Here is a 15796-nt window from a genome sequence, read left to right on the forward strand (position 1 = left end):
AGAAACCAACACAAAGAGAGTCACTGCCCGGCGTGATCCCACTCTGCTTCACATCACAAAGAGGCTCAGCACAGCAAGAGTAGGGAGAAGCCACAGCTGCAGCAGGGAGGCTGCATGGTGGCAGGGAGCTGCTGGGCTGGAGGTCTCTGATGACAGACGAGTGGAGCCCCGCAGGAGCCTCTCCTCTCCAGCCACCTGCAAGAGAAAGGAAGAAGCATGGGTGAGTTGTCATGGTTTTTAGCCTTGTGGTCAGCTCAGCTCTGTTGGAGATGATGGTGATGAAAGTTTCTTTTTGTAAGATGGGGGCCTGAATGCCCACTTTGGTCAGGGGACATCCATACACGTGGAGTCATCACTAGCCAATGACTTGATGTGGTGACCTCTCCAGGTGGAGATGTCCCCAAGTATTGGAGGTATCTCAATGGCATCAGGAGGCATTTCACCAAGCAGCAGCTGGGACCCAGGTAGGTTACTCCATAGGTAATGGCTTTACATTGTGCCAGAGGAGGTTCAAGTTGGATGTGAGGAAAAATGTATTCTCCAAAAGAGCGCTCAGGCACTGGCACAGGCTGCCCAGGAAAGTGGTGGAGTTGTCATCCCTGGAGGTGTTCCAGAACCGTGGAGATGTGGCACTGAGGGACCCGGACAGTGGGCATGATGGAGGTGGGTTGGGGATCTCAGAGGTCTCTTCCAACCTTAATGATTCCATGATACCACGAAAGTACTGTGCACGTGGCCATCTGGACTAGGCTGTCAATCATGAAGGAGTTTCACAGCTTCTCCATCACTTGCAAGTGGTGGCTTGGATAAAGTTGTCAGTGCAGGGTCTTGGACTTAGACTCAGGTTGCACAAAGGTTTGGTGAGCACCAAGTCCTCCAGCTCTCCTACATGCAAATGGTTTTCTTCCCTGATGAAAATATCTCTGTTCTGTGCATGGCCACCCATGCCCTGAAAAGCAGTTTGGGAAGCTGAGGCCACACTTCTGCACCTACTGCAAGACCTTATAACTGCTCGGTGAAAACAAAGCTGTGTGAGATGGTTTGGGAAAAGGTTTTAAAAACCTGCATGTGGAAGCTCCCAGGAGGTACCATCTAGCTCAACACAAGGCACATGCTCAGTTTTCAGAATCTAGTGACAGCTTCTCTTACCTGCATGTTCAGCAAATCAGGGTCACTGTTAATTATTCAACAGTAAAATAATTCAATCTGAAGATTACTCTAGTGGGCGGCAAATCAAGGTCATTGCTTTTCACTTAATAATAAAATATTTAATGCTTATTACTGTCATCATCAGTAAATTAACCTGGTATTTGTTTTAGAACAGTTTCAATTTAATATTACTTCGATACTAAAAACTTGCCGATGGGTAGAATCTTTCAGCTGAGGTTTTTCAATGCTTGGTGATCCTTGCTCAGTTAAGTTTCAATGTATGACCTCCAGCAGCTGAAAAGCTTGTCTGCACCTATGTGAATGCCCCACAACTGGGCAAGGAATTGAACCAGTGGTTCTGGTTCTCTTCTACACTCCCAGAAAGTACAGGGATGTTCCTAGAATACCCATCTCTCTCATTAGCTTCCTCTCTTCAGCACTTGAAGGGAAAGTATAAACAGGAGAGGGAAGGGCTGTTTATGAGGGTGGATAGTGATAGGACAAGGGGGAATGGTTTTAAACTGAGACAGGGGAGGTTTAGGTTGGATATTAGGAGGAAGGTTTTCACCCAGAGGGTGGTGAGGCACTGAACAGGTTGCCCAAGGAGGCTGCGGATGCCCCATCCCTGGAGGCATTCAAGGCCAGGCTGGATGTGGCTCTGGGCAGCCTGGGCTGCTGGTTGGCGACCCTGCACACAGCAGGGGGTTGAAACCAGATGATCACTGTGGTCGTTTTCAACCCAGGCCATCCTATGTTTCCATGATTCTATGATTACCACCCATGAAAGAAAAGAGATGATGAGCAGCGGGACTGAGGAGAGGGTGAAGAACAGGATAGCATTGCCTTTTGCTTGGTGTTGGGTAAGATGATGTCGTGGCATGAGGAAGAAGATGAGTCAGGGACTCTAGAAAGTGAAGGGGAGGTTGGTTATCAGCATGCAGATGCAATGACACAGTTGGAAGATGGAGCTGCGGTGAGGAGGGCTGGAGAACACGGAGAGGCACAGATACAGCCAAGCAACCCTTGGGCCAGGTTCTCCTACCTTGGTAGGCTGGAGGTGCTCGAAGATGTTCTCGCTGAGGGTTGCCACAGCTCTGTTGGCGTTTCGCTCCTGCTTGTACATCTGTGTGGTGGGGGGGATGGATGGGGCTGTGGCTGCGTTCAGGTAGGTCCCATTGCCGAAGGCCTGGATGGCATTTTCTTTGTGTGGGGAAGAGATGGAAAAAAGCACCATCAGGGCAATGCTCCCAAGGGCCAGCACATGCATCCTTCCTTGGGTGATACTTACGGAGACAGATGTTGTCAGTGAAGAGGTGCAGGAAGCTCTCACACTCTTCCTGCCGGTTGCCACTTGCGTTGCACGTGCACCAGGGTGCTATGCTGGAGGTTGAGTTGTCAATGTAGTTTGGAGTGATGGGGCTGCCTATGGGAAGGGTGGAGAAGTGTTACCCCAAAGCTGGGAATCCAAGGGGGGACAATATCATCTCTTTGCTGCTCTCTTATGTTGCTCTGGTTAATTTCAGTCATGCTCCTATGTGATGAGAAAACCCTTTTGGTGCTGGTGTCACAGCTCTGCTTTGCTCCCAGGGAGGAGAAGAGTGTCATTTTCTGTCTCTTAGTTCACTCCACCACCACCAAGGCCTTTAGTCAACTAAAGTGTGCTCTAAGTCTAAGGAATGGGCAACTCCCAGGAGCTGAGGTTTCCTAGTAACATTCAGATATTGTTTGTGAATATTTGAGGAGGTTTTCACACTGGCATCAGAGAAACCAAACTCAGCCTCCAGAATGGTCAGAGACAACAAAGGAAGGATGAAATGAAGGTCAAGGTTCAAGAATGAAATCTTGACCCAAACAGCTGCCAATTTATCCCTTCCCTTTGGAACGGACCAAGTCCAATGGCCATCGGCGCTTCTCTTTGGACTCTGGATGTGCTTGTGCTAACAGCTGCCAGAAGGGCCTCTGCAGCATCTGAAAACCCAGTTTGACATCCTCTGAAGTCAGGAGGATGACAGGAAAATCCAGCAGTGAGATCAGGGCACACCCAGCGGAGCAGGTTCTCTGGGACAACCCATCACCATGAGCATCAAGCAGGGTCTTGCAGCAGCTCGTGATGTGTGGTTTCCCTCCTTCTGATGCAGCTATCATGAAGTTACCTCATGATCATGGCTCAGGCTCCTTCTTTCACATAGCAGAGTTAAAGTGGGGTCTCCTTGAGATCCTACTCTCACATGTCCACCTTTCTACTTTCATAGCTTTCAACTGGCTGCGATACAGGAGGCTTCCCACTCAGGGAGTGGGAGATAGAGCAGTGGAAGGACATGGGACCTTACCTATGATCCCGGTGTAGGCCAGCAAGCAGGCAGCATAGCTGTCCCTCCGGCAGCCACTTGCAGTCTGCAGGGATGGCTGGCAATTAAACTGGAACTCTGCATAACGCGACCTATTGGAGCAAGAATGCAAAATCATAGAACGCCTTAGGCTGGGAGGGAGCTTAAAGATCATCGAGCTCCAACCCCCCTGCTATGGGCACGGTTAAATGAGACTTGAGAGAAGAAATATTTGGGGCAAAAAGAGAGATAATAGCACACTGGAGGTGTCTGCTGCATTCGCACAGAAGGGGATAATATTCACAAGATTCTGTGCTGCTGTAGCTGTTGTTAAGCCAGTTTGAATACACAACACAGGTTTTCGTCTCGCCTGCCCCTCCAGCAAAGCCAGAAGTGAGTTTAATCACCCTGAGAGGAGATGTGGAGAGGTGCTCTAGGTCATGTTGTACAAGCATCCTTTGGGACTGCAAGTAAGGTGCGATCTTGGAAGAAATGTTTGTTTTCTGATGTGCAAAGCTGATTTTCAAAGGAAGAGCTGTTGCAGACAGCAAGATAATTCATTCTCTATTGCAGCTATCTGACTCCAGAGTACTAATCTTCCCTAGAGACCTAAGCCTTCATTTTTGGACTGAATTGCTGAAAGAGAGAATCACTCTGGTCCACTTTCTCTCTCTCTTCAAAGATTATGCTCTAAATGTCGCTGAGGATATCTTCAGGTTAAGGGCAATGCCCAAAGGCTCTGATATGCTCTCTCCATCACCATGGCTGTTGCCATCTCCTCTGCTACCGGCACCCACTCTCAGAAGATTGGACTCTCTGGGGTCTGTGGAGTGAGAGGCGCATGCCACAGTACTTCAACCACTGTTGTGCCTCAGCTTTTGTACGGTTGGGCTGAAAGCATCAAATCTCTCAGCTCAAAGTGGTTTTGAGACCCAGTTCTGGGCTTGTTGGGACCCTCCATGCAAGGAAATAGAGGAATCTTTCAGACATGCCAGATAGCTCTTTGCATGCGGCTACCCTACTACCTTGGTAGGATAAACTCAATAAATCATGCTGCCAAACAGATAGTTGACACTTAATTCTATAGCAATGGGACAATTGTTGGCACGTCTGGTGGCAGTTGGACATGGTAGGGAATTTAAGTCATCCACATGGGGCTCTCAGGTAGGACATAGAACTGTTGGAGATACAGATGCACCTAGTCAAGCAGCCAGCGACCATCACATCAACCTCTCTCACCTGTGCTATGGCCAGGCAAAGTACGCTTACCAAATCTTTGTTGTATTATTTGAAGGAGAGAGGGATCAACTGCAATTTTTATACTACTCTTGTTAGTAGAGCCCACATCTCCAAGCTGGGGAGCTGGAGAGGGTTAGGACTGGTAAGAGGACTTAGCAGTGCAGCAGGATTTGCCCTGGGGTATTTTACTCCTTCAAAGTGCCATGATTTGTTCTTGGCTCTCCTTGTGCTTTCTGCACTGCTGGCTTTGACCGGGTCACACTTCCACCCCTTGCTCCTGCCATGTCTCTAGAGATTGTTTTATATTATACATTCAGAGACCAAGGAACCGGATAATTAACAGCTGTGCTGTTTGTGGGAAATGGTTTCCAGCCTCTTGGGAAGCAGCACTCTCCCTTTTGAACCTCTTCTTTCCCTCTGGGCTCACTTGTCTTGTTAGGGAGAGGGCAGTACCCGTCTGATTTGATTCTCTGGATACCTGGGGGGAATTTTCAAACAAGAACTGGTGGGACTAGAGGACTTTGCATCTTTTGGAGTCAGCATCAGCTCTGTATCTCAGTTTTTCTGTTATCAGCTTTACTGGGTGCATTAATGCCAGGCCACCCTTCCAAGAGGATGTGTGCTACATGCAGCAGTCTTCACCTTCTCTTAGGAAAAGACAATTTTTTAATGCACTTTAAGGATGACGTGCTAGAAGTGTTCAGTTCAGGAAGTCCCAAAGCCCAGAATAATTAGAGCCTGGAACAGTTCTGGGAGATATGTCCTACACTGGCCTTGCTCTTCTGCTCTCCTCCAGGTGTCTGCTCATGGCAAGAGCTGCACACAGGACATGGAGCTGGGAGCATCACTGCATAGAATCATAGAATCATAGAATGGCCTGGGTTGAAAAGGACCACAGTGATCATCCAGTTTCAACCCCCTGCTATATGCAGGGTCACCAACCAGCAGACCAGGCTGCCCAGAGCCACATCCAGCCTGGCCTTGAATGCCTGCAGGGATGGGGCATCCACAACCTCCTTGGGCAACCTGTTCCAGTGCCTCACCACCCTCTGTGTGAAAAACTTCGTCCAAATATCCAACCTAAACCTCCCCTGTTTCAGTTTAAAACCATTCTCCTTTGTCCTAGCTTCTGGAATATCAAAGACGTTTTGAGAAATAGAGGGGTGAAAAAAGTGCAGTTGAGGGAAAAATAAATCAGGAGTGTGCATGTGAGTATCCAAATTAAGATATTTCTGTGTATGAGTGCATGCATGAGTCTGGAATGGACTCCACGCTGCATCTCTGCTTAGCTTCCTGGAAATATTTCCATAGTGGGCTTTTTCTTTGGAATGAATCCAAAATTTATAGGAAAGTTCAAATAAGGGTCCAACACCAATTTGTTCTGTTCATTAACACTTTCCATATCAGGGCATGAAACAAAGTCACGGGTCATAGGGAAGGAGCCACTCACACTATGTTAGGTTGTGGTGAGCCAATTGCAGAATCATACAATCATAGAATATCCCAAGTTGGAAGGGACCCACAAGGACCATCGATTCCAACTCCTGGCTCCTCATAGCACCACCCAAAACCCAAACGCAATGTCTGAGAGAGGTGTCCCAGTGCTCCCTAAGCTCCATGAGGTCGGGGCCATGACCACTGCCCTGGGCAGCCTGTTCCATGCCCACCACCCTCTGGGGCAGAGCTTTTCCCTAAATCCCACCTGCTCCCTCCCCTGACACATCTCCATGCCATTCCCTTGGGGAAATGGTGAGATATGTGCACTCCACCAGAATCCTACAGGAAAATACACAGCTCTGCACACCGGGTTGCCCCCAGTTGAAGAACCCCAGGCTTGTTTGGGTGCCCTCTCTCCATGTCACCCACCCCACCACACGAACATACCTACAGACATAGTTCTCACGGCAGGAGTCCAGCGGTGCCAGGCAGTTGGGTTTCTCCTTGGACTCATAGGAGCAGGCTGGAACGATGGTCTGCCGCCGGCGCTCAGCACAGGCTGTGTCTTCACAGGGGCAGAAGAGCAGCTCGTGGGTGTACTCGGGTGGCACGCGGTCGAAGAACTTACGTAAGGCCTTGTGGCACTTGGAGCGGTTGCAGGTGTCGGCCCGAGCCAGGCGCCGGATGCAGAAGGAGACATATTCCGTCCGCAGCCGCTGGCACATCTCGTCCACATTGCAGGCTTTGGCAGCATCCAGGCAGCGGTTCACCTGGGTCACCTCGTTCTCAGACCCTGCGGGTTGGTGTAAGATGGCGATGGGGTTTAGTGCTCAGCTCCCACAGGCAGCAGCGCCCCGTTTTAAGACCTTCCTCCCAACCTTTTCCTTGAGGTGGCCACCACTGGCTTCAGGAAGGCTGTGGCCTTGTGGAGTCCACATCTGCTCTGTGTTGCAGGAGAGCCAAATCCTCTTTTCCTGAGAGATGCCATGGCCACAAAACAAACCTCACACCCCAGAACCTGCTCTACCTCATTCCTGCATTTAATGAAAGGAGACTTTGCTCTACCTTGGGCATTTTTGCTCTACCTCAGGCATTGATCATCATGATTTAACCACACCAAGGCCTGGTGAGGCAGCAGCCATTTCATAGAATCATAAATCATAGAATCATAGAATCATAGAATCACAAGGTTGGAAAGGACCTACAAGATCATCTAGTCCAACTGTCCTCCAATTACCCTTGCTACCACATTAGAAGACACATCAATGTATGACCATAACTGGATCCACCAGTGTGATGGGATTTATTCCAATGGATTTTCTTTTGCCCTAGATCAAACACCGAGTCAATGGCCAAGCCAGATCTCCTGATACGTCTGATCTGCTCGGACCCTTGCACCACAACTTCTTTTCCCTGTGCAGTGAGTTTCCTCAGGCCTCTGGAGGTGCAGATAGATCCTGAAACTATTTCAAAGGTGGATGGAGCTCTCTTTTGTATCAGGAAGAATGCTACAGAGTCAAAAGTAGGGATCTGTTGAGACATTAAGCTCTTGCTGATTGTAGAGATGAGAAGAGGCTCCTACATGTGCTAGAGAAATGAATTTGAATACATTCTTCATCTCTCTGAATTAAGCCCATTACCTGAAGCACACTTAGAAGGATGTTTTCCCCAGCAGAGAAGATTCTTTTTTGCAGAGGAAAAATCCCCAGAATAAAAGAATTTCTGCTGCAAAGTCAAGCCCTGTCTTTGACCAGGAGTTAAAACCATCCAGTCACCGTGACAAGTGCTGATGCATTGACAGTCACTCCAAGCACTTCAAAACTGGCTGCCCTCCTTTATTTTTGCAGCCACTGTCAGATGCTCCATCTCTGAGCTGCTTATTTTCCCCTTCGTTTTGTCTCTGCTGTTTACTAGAAGATGAATTTCAGGTTTTTCAGTTATTTTACAATGGATGGCATTTTTGCTCGGTGCATTTCTACAACATAAGTGCTTCTCTTTAAAAATGCCCAGAGATAAATATTGTTCAGAGCATCAGTTTACACAGGGGAGCTGTCAGAAAATGTGTGGGAATGTTACTTGGAAGGGTTTCATTACCCAATCAGCTAATGAATCACAGGGAACATGCTAGTTGTTCTGCTGCTCACACGCAACAACGGAGGTCTTACTTTTAACATTCACTATTACAATTAGAGTGGAGGGATATCATTCTCCTTTTATATTTTTAATAGTGGCCACATATTGTTTTTTCGTAAAACTGGGTTAAAAACATCTATCACTCTGACTTGGCATAGCATCATGGGAATGTCTTACATTTCAACGAGTTCTTGGGAACTTTTGGAGTGTATTTGTAAGAGGAACCTTTGGCAAGGCCAATCCTATAATTCCATGCACTGGACAGGCACAGTGTGACAGGTCATGAGCTGTGTTATGGACTGTTCTGATGTATAAATAGGGAAGAAAAATTTTAAACAAAAAACATCACGTGTCTCAATGGATGCTGAGTCCTTTGGTACGTATCCCTGCTGCTCCAGGCTCATTGGCTTTGCTGCCCAACCAGTTTCAATCTGCTTTAAAAACCTGTCTGTGTGTTAACCATGCATAAAAATCCCCGTTCCTGGATGGATTTTGCTGTGCTCTGAAGAGCCCTGTAGGACTTCTAGAAAAAATAAAAAGGAAAAAAACTCTTGTGAAGAAGGCCGTGACCTGGCAAACAGCTTTGTGCATGCTTCACTTTGCATGCTCAAATCAGTCAAGTGGAGTCAATAAGAAGATGTGAGGTCAGGGAGCATCTCCCTTCCCTTTGCTGGTCAGATTGTCAAGGGCTGATGGGTTAATTTGCTCCTGGACATTTTCACCTAACAAGTGCCTCGCTGTCGAGGGGACTGCAGCCATCCATCAGCTGCAGGAATGTGCTGCTCCCTGCTTGCTTGGGTTCACTCCAGCTGTGTCCTCCACCTCAGAGCCAGGTGCACACTCAGGAAGAGATGTGAGAGGACTGCTGCTTTGACACATCTTCCAGAGACACAAGTGGAGCAAATCATCTGCTTCCAGGTGGGTATTCTGGTAACAAAAATCACTGTGGGTAAAGCTTTCCCATGGTTTTGGTACAGGTTATGTTGGCAGCAGTGACATTGGTGATGGATGGCTAAAAGCTAAAAAGCTACAGCACTGACCTTTTAGCTGCTGAGCCAAGGGTTCATGCCCTCAAGGAGGTTAAAAAGTAGGGCAGCTTTGCTCGTGTTATTAAGGGGATTACATGATTCAGAGCAGAACACAAGCTTGAGTCCACAGGCTGGCCTCAGGGCGTGGGGTTAGAGGTTGCAATTGGGATCAAGTCAGTAGGTTGGACTACTGACCTTTTTGCCTTTGGGGTATCTGACCTGTGATTGATGAGGAAGCACCTTCTAGTCCCTAATGGCAAGCAACCATCCAGTGCTCATCTGGGTTTCTGCATTGCACAGGTGATACACCTGCTATGGAGAATCAGCCCACAGATGATGGCTCATCACAAGAGGCCTTCCTACTTTGCCCTTCAGCCCCAACCCTTCAGAATGGGCATTTAAAAAACAAAATGATAAAAATTGCAAGTGTTTCTTCAGGGGACAGGATTTGTAGGCACAGGATTTGTAGGAAGGTCCTTGAAAAAAAATGGTTTCAAGACTTTAGCTCTGCAATTCTTTGTAAAGAGACCATGAGAGACCACGGAGGACTGCCTCCTCCTTAGCACTTGACAGCCAGTTCTCCCACTTTGAACCAGCCGGTGTAAGAGCATCTTCTCAGCCACCTACCTGCAGTGATGGAGGCCAGCCGGACGTAATCAAAGCCCCTGATGAATGGCTCATAAGGAGAACTTTCCAGCACATTCATGCCTGGTGTGAAAAGAGCATCTGGTGAGAAGGCAGCAGAAGAGCCTGAGATGTACAAGGCTCAACAGTTGTAGCACACATTAGCTTGGTTAGTCCAAGAATAACTGTGCTCTAAAGGTCATAAGTAAATGGATAGTCAAGGTCACAGCAACTGTTGGGATCATATCCTTAGAGAAGAGAACAGAATGCAGCTAGGTTTTAAAAATATATCATAACTATGGACTAGATCAACACCTCTGAGAAGAGCTGAGTTGCAACCTTGTATAGTTCAAGTCCTGGGCCCCTTTCTGAGATTGCCACTGAGGACACCAGATTGTAACACAAGCTCTTGCTTATGGACAGAGCTCATACTGTCATAGAGTCAGAGAATCATTAAGGTTGGAAAAGACCTCTTAGGAACAGCATTCCGACCCACCCCTAGCATATATACCAACCACATCCCTCAGTGCTGCATCTCCATGATTCTGGAACACCTCTGGGGATGGTGACCCCACCATTCCCTGGGCAGCCTGTGCCAATGCCTGACCACTCTTTCAGAGAAGGAACATCTCCTAATACACAACCTGACCCTCCTTGGCACAACTTGGAGAATCACCTCTTCTCCTGTTGCCTACATGCAATGGTGTTTCCAACACCGTTCTTATATATTTTTATATCCCTCCTTTGTTCAGTGGTCCTCATCTCTTCCTAGGATGCAAGTAGGGCAACATTTCATTTTCGTATTTATTAACACCTCTTCTTGCCTACAGCCCCTTCTTGCTTGGCACTGAGCTAATGACCCACAACTCCCGCAGACACTTCCCCTCTTCATTTTTAAGTCACTGGGAAGCTAATTTCATTCAATTGGTGCTTCCCTTTCATCCGTTCAATGGTCTGTAATGCCCCGTCACCCTGATAGATACTACAGAATATTACTGAAGCAAACAGCTCGGTATCATTTTTTTTTATTAGACATTTAGATGGATATGGACAGCAGCAGCAGATGTACTGGCTGGGATAAAAGGACTATCAAACCTCTTGCTCTGGGCATATGCTGATCACCAGCTGCGGTCAGGAAGAAATGGCTCCCAGGGTACACAGCACTGTGCAATCACCACAGGTGCATTACAAGGCAGCTTTACACCTTCATTGAAATATCTTGCATCGTTACTGACTGGAGAGGGGCCCATTTGTATGTTCCAGCATAGCAGTTTTATGTCCTGGTGATATAGCACCTTATCAGAGAATTGTTATCGGGTTGTCATCATGTTATTGTGTCTCCAAATGGGAAGGTGGCTAAACACAGGCACACACAAGAGAAGCTGAGTAAATAGTACGCTTTATAAATTCCCTGAGCACACACTTCCACAATTGATTTTATAAGAGGGCTTCTAGGAAGCTTTTTACAGCCTCCTGGGTACGTATGACTGAAAGACAAAGCTCTACAAGGAGCACGTAGATTGGCTTCCTTTCTCAGTCAATTAAACATGTGTAAGGACTCTGAAACACGTGACTATTATGAAATATATTTCCCCCAGGAAATTAAGGTAAGGAAATCAAAGGCTTGAAAGTGTGAATCTGCAATGCAAGTGAGCTTGATGCTTGCAAAAATGCAGGGCTCAGAAGATGACACCAGAGAAGTAGGGCAGTCTCTTCAATAACCCATCCACAAGAGAAGGTCTGAAGCTGCTGGACCAACATCCCACCCAGCCTGGCCTGCATCCATCTGGAGATGCACACCTGGCCCTTGTCCACTCCCAGTTCTCCCTGCCATCCTCTCCCTGCTCTTCCAGCAGTGGGAATCCTCCTGGCATCGCTGTCCTGCACACGTACATTACTTCAGACCAGTTGTTACCCAAACCTTCTGCTCTTCCCCACCTTCTTCACTTGGTAATTAGGGGAAAGATCAGATCCTGGGTGGTGCCGGGGCCTCTTATTTCCCCAGTCAGTACGTATCACCACGCTCTGTGCTCTGCAAGCTGCACTACCATAGAATCATAGAATGGCCTGGGTTGAAGAGGACCACAACGATCATCTGGTTTCAACCCCACTGGTACGTGCAGGGTCACCAGCCACCAGACCAGGCTGCCCAGAACCACAACTTTCACTATTTGAAAGCTTTCTGAGAACTTGATCAAGCAGTTCCTATTCTGTCAAGCCAGTGCTTTATGATCTTCATCCTCTTTGTTCTGCTTGACCTTTTGGCCTGTCACCCCTGCACCTTTCCTTCCAGCTTTCAGCCAGCAGTGTTTTATTAATCTATTTCGCAGCCTATGGTTGGAAGGTTCTGTTTTATTCCCCATTTTAATTTTCATGGTGCATAAAATACTCACCAGCCTGACAACGAAGAGTTATGACCACAGAGGTGCAATTTTATGATGACTCTTAAAAAACGTCAAAATCCAAACTTACTAAACACCAGCTCTGGGAACTCTTTAAATTCCAACTTGATGTCACCAGCCCCAAATCTTCACTAACCCAAAGACACCCGTGCACTTGAGATCCTCCAAGAGAGTGATTTGTTTTAAATTTACACCATTTTTTTTCTTCAGTGCACAAACTTTTCTGTAAAATACGCAGCTTCAGGGCTTGGCTAGCATACTTCTATTTACACACAAAACATACCATGCATTTCTCCAGAGAATATCTCAAGGTATACTGGGAACATCATAAAAAAGAAGACAACATACAAAAAGAAAGGAGATGTCTCAAGCTTTCAGGATATCTTCCTAAAAATGCCAATACTGTGAGGCATCATAGGTCCTGAGATGGAACAGGGTATGAAACGTATGACCTTCATCACACTGACTTTATGTTGGAGAGCTCTATAGAGGGACTTAGCTTTTGGGAAAACCATAAGAAAAGAGCACCGTACCCAACTGACCTTCCATCAGCGTGTGGTGGATGCTCCAGTAGACACTCAAGCAATGCTTCTCCTTTTTCATGCCTCGCTTGCACTTGCAGCCGTAGAGCTGGCTGGAGAGCAGAGCAGTCACTGTGCTCCTGCACTGGTTCTTGGCATCGGGGCCCAGCTTGTTGGCTCCATTGCCTGCGATGCATTGCCGGAGAGTCCTGAATTTGGAGCTGCAGATGGGGTCGTTGGTGCAGGATTCACCTGCCTGAAGGCAGTCCCTGCTTGAGCTGACAGCTTCCGCCATACCTTCTGCAAGAAAACCAAAGGAGGGATGTGAGGCTGATGGAGAAACCCTAGGTGGGAAATGAGTTGTGTATCCCATGAGATGGACCGGGCTGGGATGTCCACCTTCAGATACGAAGGTGGAAATCAGCCACATCGCCACTCACTCCACAAGCAAATACTTTGCTTCTGAAGTTCTTAAGCAGGCAGATCTCTGCCCAGGGTATCAGCTGGAGGATTTAAATGTCCAGGCTCACCATTCCTACTCAGAAATTGCACCATGGTGGGGCTGAAATGGTCTAGATGATGAAGAGCCCCTGCTTCCTACACCTCTCACTGAGGAGCTAGATGGAGAAACCACCTCCATCCTTGAGACCAGGGCCTTCCTGATTTGAGAGAGTGGCTCCAGATGGGGTCAACCTGGAAGCCAGATTGTACATGCTCGTCCTATCCCATGTGCAGCATAGAAAGCTCTCCAAGGCCTTCTCCCCCCTCACTTCTCTATCTCATCTCTGCTAACTGACATTAACACGAACCCATTCTTGTTGAACACTCCACTCTCTTCTCCTTGCACAAAATCTAATCTTGCTCACACCCTCCATGAAGGTCTGAGTTGCTCTGTGGGGGGTATTTTGACAAGGAGCCAGCCCAGTGTGTCCCAGGAGTTGGCCCTTGTTTGCTGTCACCACCTTCCCAGGAATCCCACTGTTTTGTCTTGCCTTTTGCCAAATGCCTACAAATTCCCCTCAGAGTTACTTGTGAAAATACTAAATGCTCTGTTCCCCATGCTGCAAGGACGGAGAAAAGCACTGGAGGAAGGAGTCATTGCTACATGCACACCAATAAATTAAACACCACCAGCAAGGTTTGGTGATGCCATATCCTCATGGCCCGGAGCAGACCATTGCAATGCTATTAAATGCTCTTCCTCTCTACAGCAGGATGGCCACATACAGAGTGACTCCAGGGGATGGGACCTGTGCAATGGCATGCCAAGGCCATGAGGGACACGGTTGAGAGAAAACAGGATAACTGTGCTCCTTCCAGTTGGTGTGGAGCTCTGGAGCACGTCGATACAGGTCAAGGATGGTTGCACCATGACTTTGTGGGAGTGCTGAAGATGGAAACCTGGTTTATGAGAGGGAAGGTTCAGTCTCCATGTCCACAATGTATTTTCTGATTCTGCTGTACTATAAAAACAGAAACTGCTTCTATGACCTTGAAGGAGGACTTCTCAAACAACTCTCAGAGGAACTCCTTGTCCCCAACAATCCAGTCTCCCTCTGGATGGGAACACATTACAGCTTCACTGGGCAGACGAGGTGGGGGGAATCTTCTCATTTTTGAACCCTTGCAGAGTGAGAACCAACTCAGACATTACAGAAATCTCTCCAAGGAAAAATGTGGGTCCAACATTCCCATCTCCGAGGTCTTCATCAGATCTGCCCTTTCTCCAAGAGTCCATTGATTTCTCCAGAGTTCTTTTGTCCTCCTTCCACCTGCTACCTTCCAGGTCATGAATTTCTGCTCCTGCCTCTGCTACTCTCCCCATGCATGTAGAGCCCATTGCAGCCATTCCCTCTATCCCTCCTCCCTTGGCAGTAGCAGGGCATTTGCTTAGAAGGAGCTGCTTCTATCACTCTTTCTGATTAGAGTAGAAGGTAGCAGCTGGAGCTCAGATATTTCAATTACGTTTATTACAAACTTTGGGTGAACCCACCAGGAGGTTTCTCCTGAAATACCCCAATGGCATCTCAAATGTAAAACCTTTCATCAAACTCCAGACTATTTCAAAGTGCCTCATGGCCAACGTCAGTCTTTCAGTTATCTCAAATCGCACAACACCTCAAATTTGAGTTCCCCTTCCTCTGATTTATTCATAGACCTGGTTTATTTAGCACTCAAGGCTTGCTTGGATCTGCCAAATGTGGAGAGAGAAATTATTTCTAACACATAGAAAACTCTGCCTTGGGCTGTCATATCTTGAAGAACTCAGAACACAAGGAACCAGTTTCCTTGAAATATCATTTGGTCTGCAATTTCTCTGAGATCTATAAAGTGAGCTGGAGCTATAGTCTCTGCCTTCAGAAACTGCTGCATTTTCCATGCGCAATTCTTCTGCACAGAATCTGTTGGGGAAAAAAAGCACTTGACTTAATTTTGCCCTGGCTCTCTCCAAAGGATCTCCTCTGGCCTCCAATAAAGCATGGCAGGTTTTATTCTAGAGGAGATGACTTTGTCAGCGTCATGTCAGCTGCTAGAAAAGTAAGTTAAAATAGAAATTACAGCTCTCCTTTCCCCACTCCTCTATGTGAATGGCAGAAGATACTCCCCAGGATAGTTATAAACACAGCTAGCCCATAAAAGCCATAAAACTCCTTGGGATCTCACTGAATAAATCAAGCAGAATGACCATTTAAGAAATTTATCTGCAAAAATTTTAAGTAAATATATCCTTGCTCGCTACATAGAACAAAGACTGGGGGTGAATATTTACAGCCCGATCCCAAAGCATCAGACACCCTCGTGCAGAGTTTATGGTAGAGGTGTTTGAAGCAACCTTAACTGGAGCGTTACGAATGACCCACTCCATAATCATGTCACTTAAAATCCAAATCATTCAGGGGCTTTTATTGGTAGCAATGTCTTTGCAACTGAGACAA

The 15796-nt window shown here is 47.2% G+C and overlaps 1 protein-coding gene across 2 annotated transcripts; it reads right to left on the minus strand.

Annotated features, from left to right (window-relative positions):
- Nucleotides 1-13179, minus strand: GFRA4 (GDNF family receptor alpha 4). Of its 2 annotated transcripts, none has more exons than XM_010710569.2 (7): nucleotides 12882-13179; nucleotides 9941-10021; nucleotides 6600-6945; nucleotides 3480-3589; nucleotides 2438-2572; nucleotides 2192-2349; nucleotides 1-195 (listed from the first exon to the last, which is right to left on the minus strand). In XM_010710569.2, the coding sequence occupies exons 1-7, from the start codon at nucleotides 13153-13155 to the stop codon at nucleotides 49-51; spliced, it is 1251 nt and encodes a 416-aa protein (XP_010708871.1). In that variant the 5' UTR covers nucleotides 13156-13179; the 3' UTR covers nucleotides 1-48. The 2 variants fall into 2 exon arrangements, with proteins under 2 accessions (XP_010708871.1, XP_010708870.1); XM_010710568.2 differs by having other exon boundaries at nucleotides 12873-13179.
- Between the last annotated feature and the right edge of the window lie 2617 nt (nucleotides 13180-15796).

This window comes from Meleagris gallopavo, chromosome 4 (assembly GCF_000146605.3).
Source record: "Meleagris gallopavo isolate NT-WF06-2002-E0010 breed Aviagen turkey brand Nicholas breeding stock chromosome 4, Turkey_5.1, whole genome shotgun sequence".
Taxonomy (NCBI): domain Eukaryota; kingdom Metazoa; phylum Chordata; class Aves; order Galliformes; family Phasianidae; genus Meleagris; species Meleagris gallopavo.

What these genes read in the sequence shown, in the direction of transcription:
- GFRA4 (XM_010710568.2), bottom strand. Translation starts at nt 13,155, where the DNA reads ATGGCGGAAGCTGTCAGCTCAAGCAGGGACTGCCTTCAGGCAGGTGAA. An exon ending in GGCCTACACCGGGATCATAG is followed by an intron (nt 2,573 to 3,479) that starts GTAAGGTCCCAT and finishes CCCTTCCCATAG; the next exon opens with GCAGCCCCATCACTCCAAAC. An exon ending in CACTGACAACATCTGTCTCC is followed by an intron (nt 2,350 to 2,437) that starts GTAAGTATCACC and finishes CCCCACACAAAG; the next exon opens with AAAATGCCATCCAGGCCTTC.